General features: G+C 63.0%; 2 protein-coding genes across 4 annotated transcripts in view; one reads left to right on the top strand and one right to left on the bottom strand.

Moving 5' to 3' along the window:
* The window catches only part of SREBF2 (sterol regulatory element binding transcription factor 2), a 65,692-nt gene extending 58,967 nt beyond the window's left edge, over positions 1–6,725 (top strand). For all 3 annotated transcript variants that reach the window (XM_047786125.1, XM_047786123.1, XM_047786124.1), the window contains 4 exons: positions 624–792; positions 2,797–2,982; positions 4,407–4,518; positions 4,995–6,725. In XM_047786125.1, the coding sequence (XP_047642081.1) occupies positions 624–792; positions 2,797–2,982; positions 4,407–4,518; positions 4,995–5,215 (688 nt within the window). In that variant the 3' untranslated portion in view covers positions 5,216–6,725. The remainder of the gene's footprint in view (positions 1–623; positions 793–2,796; positions 2,983–4,406; positions 4,519–4,994) is intronic.
* Positions 6,726–9,565: 2,840 nt separating this feature from the next.
* On the bottom strand, positions 9,566–15,141 carry SHISA8 (shisa family member 8). Its single transcript, XM_047786121.1, has 4 exons — positions 14,186–15,141; positions 11,456–11,589; positions 10,561–10,707; positions 9,566–10,236 (listed from the first exon to the last, which is right to left on the bottom strand). The coding sequence occupies exons 1-4, from the start codon at positions 14,713–14,715 to the stop codon at positions 9,842–9,844; spliced, it is 1,206 nt and encodes a 401-aa protein (XP_047642077.1). The 5' UTR covers positions 14,716–15,141; the 3' UTR covers positions 9,566–9,841.
* Positions 15,142–16,509: the final 1,368 nt, after the last annotated feature.

The raw sequence follows: 16,509 nt of genomic DNA, 5'->3' as shown, positions 1-16,509 counted from the left end.
CGCACAAGGGTCCCCTTTCCATAGAGGACATCCTTGACCCTCCCTTATAAAGTACCCCCCCTTCCTCCTCATGACTTTCCTCCGTGGCCCCTGCCCTGCCTGACATGCATAGTCTGCATCGAATGCATTTATTATCTGACTCCTTTGCTGCAAAGTGAACCGTGTCGAAATTCCTCAAGTGAGGAAGGCGCTTAGGGGTAGGACCTGGCCCTCGGTCAGGGCTGGCGTTTCAGATCTGGAGCTGGGTGCCTGGAGCCATTGTGGCAACATTTGGTTCAGTATTACCACATGTTAGAGTTCCCACTGTGGCTCAGCGGTAATGAACCCGACTCAGTATCCATGAGGGCATAGGTTTGATCCCTGGCCTCGCTCAGTGGCTTAGGGATCTGGCGCTGCAGACTCAGACTCAGCTCGGATCTGGCGTGGCTGTGGCGTAGGCTGGCAGCTGCAGTTCCGATTCAACAGCTAGCCTGGGAACCTCCATATGCAGCAGGTATGGCCCTAAAAAAAAAAAAAGAACTACATGTCATGGCGGGGGGGGGGGGGGGGGGGCGGTCACTGGCTCGGGCTCCGCCCTCTTAATGCCCAGGTGACAGGCACTGACTTCCTGCCTCTCTGTCCAGGAGCCCTCTCGTGAAGGCTGTCTTCCACACCTGCAGAGCCATGCACGCCTCGCTCTCCGGGAAGGCGGATGGGCAGCAGAGTTCCTTCTGCCACTGTGAGAGGGCCAGCGGCCACCTGTGGAGCAGCCTCAACGTCAGTGGGGCTACCTGTGACCCCACCCTCAACCATGTGAGTGGGGGCTCATCTGGCCCCTCAGGGAGGTGCTCAGCTCTGCTGGCTAAGAGCACTCGCACCCACCTTGAGCCTACCCAGCCGTGGGGCTGTCGGAAAGACCGGCCAGGCAAGCAGCCCCTTTCCCTGGAGCGTAGCCTGTTGGTCCAGGTGGGCTTCCTTTCAGGACTCAGGCCAAGCACGGCTCCACCTGGGTCAGCCCCAGGTGAGTGGCCCCCAGCTGGCCACGGCCATGCATTTGCTCCAGGCAGCTCGCCCCCTCACCTGCACATCCTGAGCCAGCCCACCCTCCCCGGCCGCCGGCACACCCTCAAGTGGGCAGCTGTGGTGCATTGTAGTTGCATTGCATGTTCTGGCAGTACCCGTGCAGTGTTTCCACAGTGCATCACAGAGGCCTGCCCACCCTCAAGAGACTCCCACTTATGCCTTGTCCCAGGGCACTGCTGTCACTGTTGGGTCACAAGGCAGGGCCACCCAGGAGAGGGGAGGGTGAGTGCCTGCAGCTGAAGATGAAGCATTGTCTGTTCACGGAGAGGCCCGTGGTTTCACTCCAAGAGCAGAGGCAGCATCTATGTCCTGCAGGCTCAGTCTTGGAGCCCCTCACAAGGGTTTGGTCCCAAGTGGCTGGTCTGGCACTTCTGGCTTGAAGTCATCCGTGGCCCTGGACCCTGGGGTGAGCCCAGGGCGGCACGCCAACCCTACAGGAGAGACAGCGTGCCGATAGGGCCAAGACCAAAGGCTTGAGAGGCAGCCCCAGCCCGCTCTGTGCCTTTCCTCTGCTGGTCTGCAGGAGCATTTGTCTTCACGAGAGAACCAGGCTGTCTCAGCTAAGTTTGGGGCACAGGAGAGAAGCTGTGGGCACCCTTAGGGTTGGGGTTCCTCTGTAGGGGGAGGAGGGCCTGGAAGAAGGGGCCCCACAGAAACTGGCCTCCATCAGAGGGCTCAATTCAGCGCCAGGCTGCTACCCTCCTCCTAGAAGTGCCACCTCTGAGGAGAGAGGCCTTGTCTGTGTGCCCCTGAAACTGTCAGCAACCAAGCAAACACTGGCCAAGGTCGGCAGCGTGCAGGCGCCAGGAGGATCCAGGTGACCTGGGGCGGCACTGTGACCTCCCCGGGTCCAGCGCCCTGGAGACGGGAAAGCTGTGCTGGGTGAGATGAGGCCCGGCCTGGGCGTGTCCATCGGCGTCTAAGGGCCGCATGTGACCATCTCCAGGCGCGCGCAGCTCTCCTCACTCCCACGGCCCCTTGGTGCTGAGGCCCCCTGGGGCCAGGCAGGAGGCCCCGCCTCGTGGGTGCTGTGTGGCCTTGATGCCTGACAGTGGCCAGCGTGGACTGAGGCCGGTCGTGGTGCCCACTCTCAGAGCTCTCATGTAGCGCTCATGGAGGCCCCGTGGTGCCCCTTGTGTGGGTAGGAAACTGAAGCTCAGAGGCCTGGCCGTGTGGTGGGTCATGTGGTCAGTCGATGGCAAAGGTGCAGTAGATCCGGGTCAGTGGCTCTGAGGCCAAGCATTCGGCTGCTCTGAAGCCCTTGGCTGCCGTCTGTCAAAGCAGCGAGCCTCTTCTCCCCTCTCCTCCGTCTCCAGGCTGTGCTGCTGCTGCAAGGCCCAGGCCGTGGCACCTTTTGAGTGTCTCAGCCTCCAGGCCAGCCGTGGGGGGGCTGCTGTGAAGTGGGAGGGACCTTGACTTCCTGTCAGACCCATGAGGGTTCCATTCCTGCCCCTGCCACATGTGTTCCCTGAGCTGCTGCCCCCTCTGAGCCGTGGCCTCCTCACTCGTGAAGTGGGAAGACGGATCTCCCACCCGGGGCCATGGAGAGGACTCAGCTCGCCCTTGACTTGGTCTCACTCCCCGCGGTGTGTCCTGGGCCGCCCCACCTGGGGCTCCCCTCTTGCTCCTGGAGCTGCCAGGTGTCGGGCCAGGGGTGGGGGGCCAGTGATGCTGGAATCCTTATCCGAGTCATCAGCCAGTCACCTGTCTCCTCCCTTGTGGCTCACCCCGCAGGTGGTCCAGCTGCTGACCTGTGACCTGCTGCTGTCGCTGCGGACAGTACTCTGGCAAAAGCAGGCAGGGGCCAGCCAGGCCCTGGGTGAGACCTACCACGCATCAGGTGCTGAGCTGGCTGGCTTCCAGCGGGACCTGGGCAGCCTGCGCAGGCTGGCACATGGCTTCCGCCCTGCCTACCGCAAGGTGAGACCCAGCCTGCCGCCAGGAGAGGTCAGATCAGAGTCCTGGAACCCAGTGGGGCTCCAGAGTGGGGTCGGAGTCGGCCCTCTGAGGTCAGCTGACCTGCCAGGCACTGGGCTGGGTGCCCAGCATCCCTTCATTTGCTTCATGTTGGTGGAGTACTTGCTGTGACAGGCCAGCACAGATTGCACCCCACTCGGCAGACGCGGGCATGGAGGGTGGGGCTCCAAGGGCAGGGGGAGCAGGGCTGAGGGTGGGGAGCTTCCAGCCCTCATGGGAGGGACGGGAAGGACACGAGCAGCTTTCTGGCTTTCCTGGAGGTGGGGGGCAGAATCACGCTAGAACTGCATTTCACTCTTTCTGAGCCACTGGGGGCTTTGGTTCTGCTTCCGACTCTCCATGTGATGTCGCCTTGGCGGTGGCCACGGGGTCTGAGATAAGGCTATGAGAGCAGCTGTATAACTGGGCTTTCTGGACTCAAGTCCATACATTGTTTCATTTTTATGGTTAATTAGAGCCACGTACTCAACATATTCTTGCCTGAATTATTTTCCAAGAATTCAAGTGAGAAGCCAGGAGTGTCAGGAGGGAAGGCCAAGTATGGGGGGGCTCAGGATGAGGCTGCCCCACTCTTGGGGGCCCGGGACCCTCACGGGTTACACCGTGGCCCCTGAGCAGTGAACCAGGACAGACACAGCAGCCAAAACATGAACATGTGAGAGCCACCCTTACAGAGGAAAAGGGGAAGCCTGCCCAGCATGGCGGCCTCAGAGCCGCCTCTGAAAACACCTCCATCTGCCTCTCCCTTGCTGAACCCCGTCCCTGGCGGCACAGGGCCCTCCTCATGCAATGAGATGCTCGGGTATCAAAGAACCTTGAGATTTCAAGAAATTAGAGACTTAGGCCTGGCCCTCCCATCCCCAGTGACTCATATTTTATAGAAGAGCTGCCGAGTTTCAACTGGGAACCTTCTAGACTCTTCCTTTCTGAAGAAACAGTAGGAAACAGGACCCTCCTTGGTGCCAGTCCAGCGCTCCCCTGCCCCCGCCTCCTGTCCCTGCCTCACCTCTGTCCTATTTGCAAGCTGCAGGCTTCCTCCGGCAACTCAAGGGGACACCCAGGCCACTTGTCATCCAGCCCCAGAGGGCGTGTCGGTGCTCTCAGTCGCCTGTAGAGGAGGCAGCCCTTAGCCGCTTCCTCAGCTCACTCACTCGCTCCTGCCCCACCAGCTGGCCTGTGCTCCGTTGCCTGTTCCTGCCCGGCTTGTGTCCGGTGTCAGAGTGAGAACAGGAGGTGTCCTTCAAGGGGCAAGCAGGGCAGGATATTGTGGGGGAGAAGGGAAGGGGTGTCGTCGGATGGCAGACCAGATGCTGCAGGGGTGCAGACAGGTGACAGCCCCGGGCTTGTGTCCCCCTGCACCTCACCAGGTGTTTCTGCACGAAGCCACCGTGCGCCTGATGGCAGGAGCCAGCCCCACCCGCACCCACCAGCTATTAGAGCACAGCCTGCGACGACGCACAGCGCAGAGCACCAAGCACGGTGAGTCCACCGCGGGCGCCTGGGCCTGGGCGGGTGCTGCCTGGGGAGGGGAGAGGGGGCTCAGCCTCTGCGGGGTTCTCCAAGGTGTGAGAATCAAAGAAACCCAAGGCTCGATGGGGTGGAAAGCTGGCAAGGGTCCCTAAAAGTGCCGTGGGCCTGGGATGATGCCGGTCAGGTTGTTGTGGTCCAGCCTCAGTGTGGAGCGGGTGCTGGGGGTGTCCCCGTGCAGGGGCCAGAGGAAGCTCGGGCCCCAGAGCCCCACTGATGGGCAGCGGCTCAGCCCCCCATTACCATGGAGTAACAGCTGTGCTGTGGCAGCCAGGGGCATCTCCTCTGAACTAAGGAGGCACTAGACCTCCCTCACGTGCTGGTGGTGACAATTCAACAAACAGGGTCACACCGAGCCTGGGGACCGCGCCTGCGTCCTAGCGGGCTTTCAGCGAGTAGCTCCTACCTGTGTCTCCTCCTTCCCGCAGGAGAGGTGGACGCCTGGCCCGGCCAGCGAGAGCGGGCCACCGCCATCCTGCTGGCCTGCCGCCACCTTCCCCTCTCCTTCCTCTCCTCCCCGGGCCAGCGGGCAGTGCTGCTGGCCGAGGCCGCCCGCACCCTGGAGAAGGTGGGCGACCGGCGCTCATGCAACGACTGCCAGCAGATGATCGTCAAGCTGGGGGGTGGCACCGCCATCGCCGCCTCCTGACCACCGGGCTTTGCCCACCTCGGCCCATCACCTCCCTCTGTCTCTTAGTCTCTCTCTCTCCCTCCTCCTTCTGTCTCTCTCTCTTCCTCCTCCCTCTGTCCCTCAGGCTCTCTCCCTCCTCCCTCGGTCTCTCAGCCTCTCTCCGTCCTCCCCCTGGGAGCTGTAGGATGAGCCTTGTCTGCAGAGCTGTCACCTCCCGAGGCTCTGGGACCACCTCAGGCTAGTGGGCCCCTGGGCAGAGCCCTTGAAACTGCTGTGGATAGATGCCTGCAGACTGGGGCCAGTGGGCCTGGGCAGGGAAAGACAGGGTGGGGCAGCAGGGGGAGCTCCCAAGCCACCCAGCCCCACCTCTGGGCCTCCCAGGACGTGCTTCCTCTGAACATCAACCCTCCCCTCCTTCCCTGTTTTTATCAGGCTTTCCCTCTGAGGGATGTAGGGCTCTGGCACCAGAGCACTTCGCCCTTGGCGCTGTGCCCAGCACGCCCCCCTTTTTATACGAATGTTTTTATACCAGTGTGCTTGGGGTTGCCGTGATGCAGGGCTAAGCTGCTGTGGCATCCTGCTTCCCTCCCCGGCTCTGCAACCCCGCCCTCGTGCCTGACAAAGCCAGTTCCTTGTTTTCTCGTGATTGCACAGGACAGCCGGGGAGGGAGGCGGCCTAGCCCTGGGAGGTGGGTGGGAGGCAGGGGGCAGGCCTGGGCATGGATGAAATAATGTCGGCATTATTTTTTAATTTTTTAAAAAATAAATGGTCTCTTATTTAATTGTCCTGTTCCTTCCCACTCCCCCGCCCCCTGGGATGTCAGCCTGAGCTGGGGGTAGGCCCCCGGGGGCTGGAGGGATTGGAGGGATGGAGCCGCCGCTGGGGCTGGGCCAGAGGGCCTTCGGTATGGCTTCTCAGCTCCCACCTCAACTCCTACCTCCATTGTCTATTTTTATCCCTAATTCCTGACCTGAAAATAAGCCAGGGTGGCAGGGACCAGACCCCAAGCCCTCCCTAGTGACAAGCCCCTTTTCGGGATGGGCACAGTGCTGCCCAAGATAGGCCCTAGGAATGAACTCCCCTGCCTTGAGGGGGGTCCTGGGTGGGAGAGTGGTCCCACTTTCTGGATCCCCTGGCTTGGTGCCTGCCTGGAGGCCATTTCTCCTGGGGCCTGAGGACTGCCTGGTCCCCCCAAGCCTGCTGGGAGGCTGCCTGGGCCAGAAAGTGGGCCGGGACCTTAGCACAGGCCTGGGGGTTCTCACAGCAGGGGCTCCCTTGGTGCCAAGTGCAGGTGGGAACAGTTGCCTTGGACCTGGCCCACTCTCCTCTCCTCTCCACCCCCCACCCACCAGGTGAGCCAGCCCCTGTGTCACATGTACATACTGTGCCTTTTCTCGTTATTGTTTAGGGGTGGGGGGGTGGTTTTTTCACTGGAAAGGGGGATACGCCTATGGCTTCCTTGATGTGGAATCATTCACTGTGTCCTGGATGTGGGTTATTCAATAAACACAGATCGGTACCACCCAGTATGAGGTGTGTGAGGGTCTGTGGGGGGACCACTGTGGTGACTGGCCAGGTGGCTGCATGGCTCAGCATCCAGTGGGTCGGCGACAGAGGACAGCCTCTTGCTCTCTGCTCAGAGGCCCCTGGGAGGCTTCAGTCCAGTAGGCCTCCCTTGCCATCCGTGCACCTGGCCCCTTCCACCAGCCCCGCCGCCTGGCTCACTCCAGAGCTAGGACAGGCCTGGGATATGGGGTGTTGGTATTGCTGGGGTCAGAGGTCACTGTCTGCAGGACCTGGAGCTGGCTGTTGGTGGACAGCAGCAGTTCTTTGGGATTTGGGGGCCCTTCTGTGTCTGCCCTGGTGGGTGGGGGCGCCTTGGTTTCCCCACCTCCCTGGAGGATGTGGCCTACACGTCTCGTCCAAGTCCAGCTCCTGTACTTCCCAGCTGGGTCCTCTTGCGGCTGGGGGTGGGTCAGCCTCTGGTTCCATGTGTGCAGAATGGGGATGACGACCCCTGCTTTTGACCAAGTCCCCATAGGCCTGCTGGCCAGTTTGAACGATCCGGCGCACGTCAAGTGCCAGTGGACAGCGAGGGCCTGGTGAGCCTGTGAGGGGCCTGTGGGGAGGGGGGGTCGGGGTGCCACTCGGGATGAGCCTGGGGGCTGAAGTGTGTGGTCCCAGACCTGGCCTGGCTGAACAGTGTGCCAAGGCCCTTCGGCTCTCTGAGTCACTCCCTTCCCTGAAGGGCAGTCACTGGCCACACTGTCCCAAGGCCCAGAGCAGCCCATGGTGGCAGGTGGGGGGCGGCTGTAGTTGGTCCCTGACCACAGTCATTATAGCACCATCGCTGGCGGAGGCCATACCCGTGGCCTGAGCCTGGCTCCCTAGGTCGGAGATACAGGGCCCTTGGGACTGGTAATAAGGGAAAAGGTCACACCTGCCTCCCAGCACAGCCCAGCCAGAGCCTGTGTCACCAGGGTGGGTGGGCGTGGGTGGCTAATCTGTGCCCAGGAACCCAATCCCTTTGTGAGTCTCTGCAGGATCCATGACTCAGCACCCACCCCCCTCCCCCAGCTCTACACAGCTGCAGGGTAGTGCCTGGGGCGCCCCACCCCACCCTGAGGGTGTGAGGGTCATCTCCCCTGCAAGCCACGGGGGTCCTCGCTGCAGCCGTGACCATGCGCTCTAGGATCTGTCCTGTCCTGGGGTTTCTGGGCCTTGGTTTCCTCAATAGCCATAAGAAACAGCAAGGTGGGAGTTACCTTGTGGCTCAGGGGGTTAAGGATCCAGGGTTGTTACTATAGTGGCTCGATCTCTGGCCCAGGAACTCCCACAAAAAAGAAAGAATGAGGGAGTACCCATTGTGGCTCAATGGGTTACAAACCAGAGTAGAATCCATGAGGATGCAGGTTGGATCCCTGGACTCACTCAGTGAGTTAAGGATCTGGCGTTGCCATGAGCTGTGGTGTAGGTGGCAGACGAAGCTTGGATCTGGCGTTGCTGTGGCTGTGGTGTAGGCCGGCAGCTGTAGCTCTGATTGGACCCCTAGCCTGAGAACGTCCTTATGCTACGGCTGCGGCCCTAAAAAGCAAAAAGAACAGCAAGGTGGACCCTCCTACAGGTGGGTTTGGGGGCCTCGGGGCAGCTCAGCCAGAAGAAGGTCTGATACTACCTGTGTACCCTGGGAGCAGGGGCCCCCTCCCTGCCAATACACGTCTATAACCTTCCCTCCTCCCGCAGAATGTCTGCTGCTGCCACTCCACCAGGTTCACACTGGAATTCCTAAAAACTGGAATGCTCAGTTCCCAGCCTCACGCAGTGGGTTAAGGATCCGGTGTTGCCGTGAGCTGTGGTGTGGGTCGCAGACGTGGCTCAGATCTGGCATGACTGTGGCATAGGCCGCCGGCTACAGCTCCGATTCAGCCCCTAGCCTGGGAACCTCCATATGCCACAGGTGTGGCCCTAAAGAAAAAAGAAGCAATGGAATCAGCTGGGTGACCTTGGCAAGAAACTTGGGTCTCAAGACCTCAGTTTCCTCGTCTGTAAAGCCACACACCCAGTAGGGCTTTGTGAGGAAAAAATAGTAGCAAATGCTGGCCATTAAGCAGTATACTGTGCCTGAGGTTCCCAAGGGGGAATCCGAGGTTCAATTGGATGGTTTTGTTGGGGTCACACAGGAGCATAACCCAGCCCTTCACCTCCCCAACAGTGCCTGGCGCAGAGGCACTTGAGGCACAGAGGCTGTTGACAATACCCTGGGCCACAGCCAGGCACAGAGAGCCTGCCTGGCAGCAGCGGGGAGAACTGGCAGCGTGGGGCATGTGTGGGGTGAGCACCCTGGTGGGTGCCCTGCCAAGGCTCGGGGTCCAGCCTCCCCATCCCCGTTTCCCCCAGAGCAGCTCTAGGAGGAGGCACCCCCCCCCCATCCTGAGCACCAGCTGTCCACCCGGCCCACTGCCCACACCCACTGGGGGGGGTGGCCCTCGGCCAAGCTGGCCAAGTGGCCTACAGGCCAGGGGCCGGCCCAGCGCCAGACAATGTCAATGAGGATCAGCCAGGCTCAGCCAACTTGAGCTGTAGAGCTGGTGACCGGCCGGCAGGAGCTCACCTCCAATAAGGGGCATGGACCTCAGGGGCCACCAGACCCTCTCCCATAGCTGGGACTTAACTGCCCCCTCTCCCTTAGCTCCTGCTTGTGTGGACATCAAGCCTGGCATTCAGCCCTGACCACCCTCTCCGGCCGCTTCTTCCTGGCTCCCAGAGCACTTGCCTGCCAGCTTTCGGGAGCAGTCCTCCACTCTTGCCCATGCTGTGCCCTCTGCCGGCACTGCCGTCTGTCCAGTCAATGACCAAAGCCTCCTCCGTCAGCGCCTCTCAGAGCCGAGCTGGGGCTCCTTTATTCTCAGGGGTGAGAGCCACAGAACAGGGTTTATTTACACAAGGAACCCTGGCCCCAGTGGGCCTCAGCCCTGCAGGTTCCAAGGCTCCACGTCCAGTTTGGGTGGGCAGGAGAGCTGGCCTTGGCAGCCGGCACCCCTCCGTCCTGAGGCCCGGGCCCGGGATCCGCCGGATGGCGAGTCCCCCACGCAGAAGAGGGCTCCTAGCAAGGCAGTGCCTCGGGAGAACCAGCGGTCCCGCCTTCACACAGTGACCTCGGCTTTGCTGTTGGTACTCAGGTGCCTGGCTCCACGGCCAGCACTGCCATAGAGGCCAGGCGGCTGCGGGCTGAAGGCCTCGGGCATCTTCTCCACGCTGAACTGGCGCCGGGGCGCGTGGCCGGGCCGCCGGGGCGCCGGGGAGGCGTGAGCCGCCGGGTGGCCGCGGGGGGCGGGCCGGGCCGGGCGGCTGGCGCTCCAGGCCTTGTAGTGGACCGATGGGGTGGGACCGGCGGGGGGCGCGTAGCCCGGCGGGGCCCAGGGGCAGGCGTCGAGCAGCGCGGGCACGTCCTCGGGGGGCCTCCGGGCCCGCGCGGGGAGGGTCAGCGGGGCAGGTTCCGTCGCGGGAAAACGCTGGTAGAAGTCCTGGGGGGAGGCCTCTGCAGGGACAGATTGTCGCGAGCTGGGGGCGGGCTCAGACCCAGGGGGAGGGGCCTCAGCGCCTCCGGGGCGGGGCGGGACGGGGCGGGGCGGGGACACCCGCGCTCTGGGTTCAGCGATGGGGCCCCAGCCCGGCAGCCAGACCAGGGGGTTGGGATCCGCCCGCGGCTTAGGAGCCGATTGGTGCAGGCGCGATGTGGAAGCCGGCTGGAGCGCTGGGAACTTTAGAACTCGAACTGGGACCCGGAGCCTCGCAATCTAGGAGCTTGGACACCCGGGGTCCAGTGAGGCCAGTCGCTCCCGGCACAAATTCGGCCACTCACCTGCGGCCTTGAGCGCGGCTGCCTTGAGGGTGGTGTACTTGGCATAGTCGGCCTGTAGCGTCATGCCGCCGCCGCCCTGCAGCCGAGAGGCGCGCGGGGGCCCCGGTGTCACTGAACCCAGGGGCACGTTGTTGGGGCGTTTCTTGTCTGGATGGGGGAGGGAGGAGATAAGCAGAGCGGACATGAGGACATCTTGCGCCTGCGCCACCACCTCTCTGCAGCCCACTCCCCAAGTGCAATTCAAGGAGAACTTGTGAGATGGCTTAGAAATTAGTTACTCCATCCGGACTGAGCAAAGAACCTGTCTCTTGAAGACAGACTCTCCAGTGCCTAGTGCAGGGCCTGGCTCAGAATAACATGAATAATAGCCAGCTCTGAGTGGTAACCTAATGGGTGACTTGCCAGCATGTTTGATCTGAGCCTGGCACTGAGGTCCAGGACCTGCTTCTCCCAGAGAGGAAGAGAAAGTCTGAGGATTAGCACCCATACTGGGGCGGGGGGGGGGAGGTTTTGTCAAGCCTGTCTGGCCAGCAGGGGTCCAAGAGGGAGGCACCAGCCTGAAGGAAAAGGCCCACGGAAGGGCATAGACTGGAGCCAGGCAGCCCCCTGGGCACCGAGCCAGAGCCTAGAACCAGGCAGACCTCAGAGCCTGAAGTGGGGACCCCTGAATCTGGAACCTTCCTCACAGAGTCCCTGAGGCTGGAGGGAGCCTGTCCACCAAGAAGAGCTGATTGGCTTGTGCAGCCAGCACTCATGCACCTGCCGAGGCAGGCAGCACTTCCATCTGGGGAAGAGCTTCCGGCCTCAGCTCCCTCTTCCCCTGCTCCTGGCCCCCCTCAGACACAGCAGGCTCTGTGCTGCAGATGCACAAACACCTGCCCGCTGCCCTACTCACCGGTGCTGTTGTGGGTGGGGCCCCGGGGAAGGCCGTCACCCATCTGCACCTGGACACAGCTACCCAGGGGTGGGCCCAGAGGGGGAGGCAGTGGCTCCTGGAGGCCAGGTTGCTTCAGAAGTTCCGTCAGTGTCCTGTGGGGACAGGGGGGGATGAGCAGCCCTCCCAGCCTCCTGCTTCTTCATCAGCCAGGTCTGGTCTATCAAAGGCCATCGCTTCTCACTGTGCGGCCCCGGGCAGCTCTTTCCACTTCTCTGGCCTCCCCTCTCCCCTGTGACTGACCTCACACAACCAGTCTCCCTCCCAGGCATGACCCACAGCCCCAACACTGCCAGTTCTCAGAGCAGGTCAGGAAACGAACGGCGTCACCAGTAACCGGGGCCACCTTATTTTCCAAAGGCTCCGCTACCCCCAAGGCCCTCCATGCTGAGCCTCCTCTCCCAACACAAGCTCTGGGAGCGTGTCAGCCTCCCAGCCTTTGCTTGTGCCGCTCCCTCTGGTGTCAGTTACTTTTCTCCACCGCCTCCGGTAAAACTCCTACTCATTCTTCAAAGCCCAGCGGAATCCTTCCTCTACCAGGAAGCCTTTTCTACCTGCCTGCCCAACGCCCCTCCTGCGGCAGGAATTCTGCTGGGCTCTGGGGCATCGCTGCCGGCACAAGCCCGGAGGAGGGACAAAGGAGGGAAGGGAGGAGCCTGCAGTGGCCACCCCACACCAAAGGCTGTGCGACCTTGGGCCTGGCTTCCCAGGACACCCAGCCCCCACCCAGCTGTGCCAGAATCTGACTGCGCCTCCCCCCCACACACACAGCCAGACCCCGCCTGCAGCCCAGCTGCCTTCAGAGCCCGGAAGCCATGGTTTTCTCCCAGCTTGCTCTGACCCTCCTTCTGGAGCTGGGCCTCAGAGGACTGATTCACTAAGTGGCACGCTGGCGGCCGGACACCCGGGGTGGGCACAGTTTGGCTGCCACGTGGCAGAGTCCAAAAGTCTCCGAGTGCCAGCCTGAGGCGACCTTCACGCCCTACCCGCTCCTCAGCTGCCCACCCCTGTGCTCGCCTCCTGGGCAAGCACCCACCAACCAGCTCTCCCAAACACCCGAGCAAAGTGCATGCCTCTGAGCCTGTGCACAAACTCTCCCCCAAAACAGACTCCAGCTCCCCACCCAGGCCTCTGAGAAGCCTTCCCTGGCCATCAACCTCATCGTGGCAGAATTAAGAGTAAGAGTTAAGGGAAGGGCAGGGTTCAGGACACACCTGCGCGTGAGCTCAAGGTAGGCTCCAGGTCTTCCCAGGTAAGAACTAGGAATCAGGGCCCGTAGGAGCCTAAAGCCCAGAAAGAGGAAGGCCCTGGCCCAGGCCACACAGCACCTCAGCTGTGGCCCAGCTCTTCCTGCAGCATCACCAGTCCTGCTTCCCAGATGAAGTGGGTTCCAGGTGAATGTGTCACTAGACGACCCCAGCCGCCCCTTCTAAACCATTATGGCCCTCAGTTCCTGCCGCCCCACTCTGGTCAAGGCCATGCCCTGTCTTCTCGCCCTCACCTGTCAGGAGGCTCCAAGCTCAGGAGGCCCAGGCTCTGCTCCTGAAGCACCCAGGACACAGGCTGAAAGCCACCGCATCATGGACAGCAGCTGCAGCACAGTAGCTGAGGCCAGGGTTCCAGCCCCAGCTCTGCCCTTCAGCTGTCTTAGAGCAGGTGGGCTAAGCGGTCCAGGGGACACAGAGTGCCACGAGGTGCCAAGGAAGCCCTCCTTTCCCTGAGGTCTAGGAGTGAGGAAGCATCCACACAAAGCCCACCCAGGCATGGGGGCTTCTCTCCACTGTCACTTCTAACGCCAGTCTGTCATGCACCATGTCAGCAGCCCACACACCCAAGGGAGCAGGAACCTGGGTGAGTGAGTGAGGAGGGCTCTGGACCCAGGACGTGAGGGTGGCTGGGGGCATGGGAGTCGAGCGGGCGGGGTGTCCAGGGTCAGGACACATAATCCCAGAGTCCCTGTCCCAGCTGAGGAAAGGAACCTGGGTCCTGGGGACCCCATTTCACATGAAACTCAGAATTCAACTAGCACCTGTCCTGGTCTCAGTGAAAACAAATCTGTGCCTCCCCCTTCAGATCCCCTTCTACGCAGGGGAATACCCGACCCTTGCCTGGGGCCGCTGAGTGAGCAGGGCAGCCCTTCTGAAACCACCAGGTAAATAAGGTCAGGCTCCAGTCACAGCCATTGGGGGTTGGGGGGGGGGGGAGGAGGGAGAGATGAGAGAAGCTGGAGGGGAGAGAGCCAAGAGAGCCCCAGAAAATGTCCCTTCCCTAGGGACCTTAGACGCCCAGCACTACATCAGCCCACATCCCTCAGCCCGCGCTGGTGGGGCCGAGCCCCCAGTCCCCTCCCCAGGGCGCAGGCCTCTGCCCTCTGTCGGGCGACCTGCCCTCCCCGCCCACTCCGGAGGAGGCGGGAGCCGCGGGGGAAGGCAGCCCAGCACCCAGCTCCTGCCGGAAGGTCAAGGGGAGACAGAGCAGTATCAGCTGTCTCCCTCCGTGACGTGGGGGTGGGGGGCAGACACAGACCTGGAGACAATCAGAGGCAGGGAGGAGAAACCAGGCGGAGGGGGCTGCGGAGGAGGGCCGGTTTCGAGATGGGCAGAAAGGATGAGGCGGCGCCCACGGGGCAGGCTCGGCCGTCCAGAGGGCTGGAGGGGTTCCCCGGCCCAGCCCGGGCCGGCGCGCGCTCACCTGGTCACCGTGCGCCGCGCGCGCGGGCTGTGCGCCCTCTCCAGGCCGAGGCGCGCCCCGATGCCCGCCAGCACGAGCAGGGCGGCTACGCCGCAAACCGCGTAGACGGCTGTGTGGCTGCGCTCGCGGCCTGGGTCCCGGGGCGCGGCGGCGTCGCGGGCACGCGCGGGCGGCCGGCCGGTCTGCACCCAAGCCGGCGTGTCGTAGTTGGAGCAGCGGCTCTGGTCGAGGCGCCGCGGCCCGTCGTGGCAGCAGAAGCGGTAGCCGCACGTGCCGCAGCAGAAGTTGTAGGCGCCCGAGCTGCAGTTGAAGGGCGGGTCCCACTGGCCCATCACGTCGTAGTAGCCGCGGCAGCGGTCGCCCCCGACCGGGGCCGCCGTACCCGGCGCCGCCGGCTCCTGCGCCTCAGGGGCCCCCGCGAGGCCCGACGGCAGCCGTGCCAGCCGCAGCAGCAGCCCGAGCGAGAGCGCGAGCCCGAAGCCCCGCGGGCGGCGGCCGCCGCGCAAGCCCGGCGCCCCGGCCCGCTCCATCGGGCCCGCGACTTCGGCTACAGCGCCCGGCGCATGGCGGCGCGCCGCGGCTCCCTCCCGCCCGGCTCCGGGCCGGCTGGTCCGAGCCCGCCCTGCCGCCCTCACGCTGGCTCCTGGCAGACACCTCCGGAGTCGTCCGTCTCCTGAGAAGCTCCCAGACCCGGGTGGGCTAGGTCCGGACCTCGCGGGGCCGCGCCTCCGGGGGGCGCGTCCCCCGCCGGGGCTCACCTCGGACCCGAGCCGGCCAGGGCGCGCCCTGAGACTCCCTCCGGGCCGGGCGGCGGGTCCTCGCCTGCGCGCGGCCCCGGCCACTCCCCGGCCCGGCGGGGGTGCGGGGCCCCGGCCTAGCAGGGGCGGCGGGCTGCCGGACACCGCTGTCTTCCCGCCGCCCGCTCCGCACTGCCCGCGCTCTGGCTGCGGCTTCGGCTCCGCGCGGGCTCAGGCGGGCGGGGGAGGGAGCGAGCGGGGGAAGGAGGGCAGGCGGGAGGCAGGCAGAGCCGGGGGAGGAGCGCGGCCGCGGCGAGGGGAGGGAGGGGACGCGGCGGGGCCCGGCAGGACCGGGGCGCCCCACCGGGGACCCCCCCCCAAATATTCCTGGGAACTGGCGCTCCCGGAGCTTCATCTCCGCTCCTGGGACTGGTACCTTGGACGTTCGGCCCACCGCGAGAGCGCTTCTGTTTTACAGACGCAGGGACTAAAGGGACCGAGCAGCGCCGGAGGCTCCTTGCTGCCCATCCCTCCTTGTCGGACCCTCCGTCCGTTCCGATCGAGACAGAGGTGTGACTTGAGGCAGGGCCATTCCTCTCACTGCGCCTCGATTTTCCGCCAGTTAAATGGGAAGGAAACCCGCAGCGGAGCCGCAGCAGAGAGCGAAGTATGGGTCCCCTCCGCCCCACCTGGGGCGCAGCGTTCACCCCAGGGCTGGGTGTCCCCATTTTTATGCGCAATGGACAAGGCCTGGTAGGCGCCCTCGCCGAATCCCTCGGCCACCCAGGTGTAAAGGGGAGGAGAGTGGATTAGCCCCCGCTTGGATGAGGACAGCGGAGGGGCCCGGCTGAGGGCAGAGCCATTAGCGGACCCTTCTACCCGGCACCACAGGACCCTCAAGCCCTTTGTCATCACGGGAAGAGGGCGGGGAGGGGGGCAGGTACAGAACGTACTCAGAGCTCTGCTCAGGTTGTGTTTTTGGAGTTGGGTTTAGCTGGAGAATGTCACGAAGCTGAGTGCCTTGCTATTCTCGGCTTCGGTTTCTTATTTTCACATCAAAAACTATTTCCGGGAGTTCCCTGGTGGCTCAGCAGGTTAAGGAGCTGGCATTGTCGCTGCTCTGGCTTGGGGTACTGCTGTGGCACAGGTTCAAGCCCTGGCCCCGGAATTTCTGCATGCCACCGGGGGGTGGCCAAAAAATTTAAAAGTAATTAATTAATTTAAAAAACTCTTCGCGGGGGCAGATTGAGTGACTGATTAATTGATTGATTCCTACCTCCTGCCCTAAGACGCAGAAATCAATATGGGGCTTCCCACTGCCTAGATGGGCGCAGCAGGAAGGCAAGGGCTGCATGGGCCAGTTCCCCGCATTGTCTCCACACAACGCAGGCCTCTGTCGTAGCTGCTGAATGAATGAAGTGACTCCAGCCTCTGGTTTCGGATGAAGAATTTGGGCTCCTAGGGTCCTTCCTGCTCCCCTTTGCATCATCTCTTCACTCAGCTACTGGGATCAGCTTATAAAAATGGAGGAGGTGGAGGAAGAGAGAGAAGAAGGATTTACATTTAAAGGAGGATCAAGGCTTCTGT

The sequence above is a fragment of the Phacochoerus africanus genome, chromosome 7, assembly GCF_016906955.1.
Source record: "Phacochoerus africanus isolate WHEZ1 chromosome 7, ROS_Pafr_v1, whole genome shotgun sequence".
Taxonomy (NCBI): Eukaryota; Metazoa; Chordata; class Mammalia; order Artiodactyla; family Suidae; genus Phacochoerus; species Phacochoerus africanus.
The sequence above is the reverse complement of the archived record's forward strand: the minus strand, read 5'-3'. Positions and strand labels throughout refer to the sequence as shown.

Excerpts from the sequence above, each read along its gene's own strand:
- SHISA8 (XM_047786121.1), bottom strand. The coding sequence starts at position 14,715 with ATGGAGCGGGCCGGGGCGCCGGGCTTGCGCGGCGGCCGCCGCCCGCGG. Across the intron at positions 10,708-11,455 it reads CCCCACCCACAACAGCACCG|ACAAGAAACGCCCCAACAAC; the intron begins GTGAGTAGGGCA and ends TCCCCCATCCAG. Across the intron at positions 10,237-10,560 it reads AGCCGCGCTCAAGGCCGCAG|AGGCCTCCCCCCAGGACTTC; the intron begins GTGAGTGGCCGA and ends CTGTCCCTGCAG.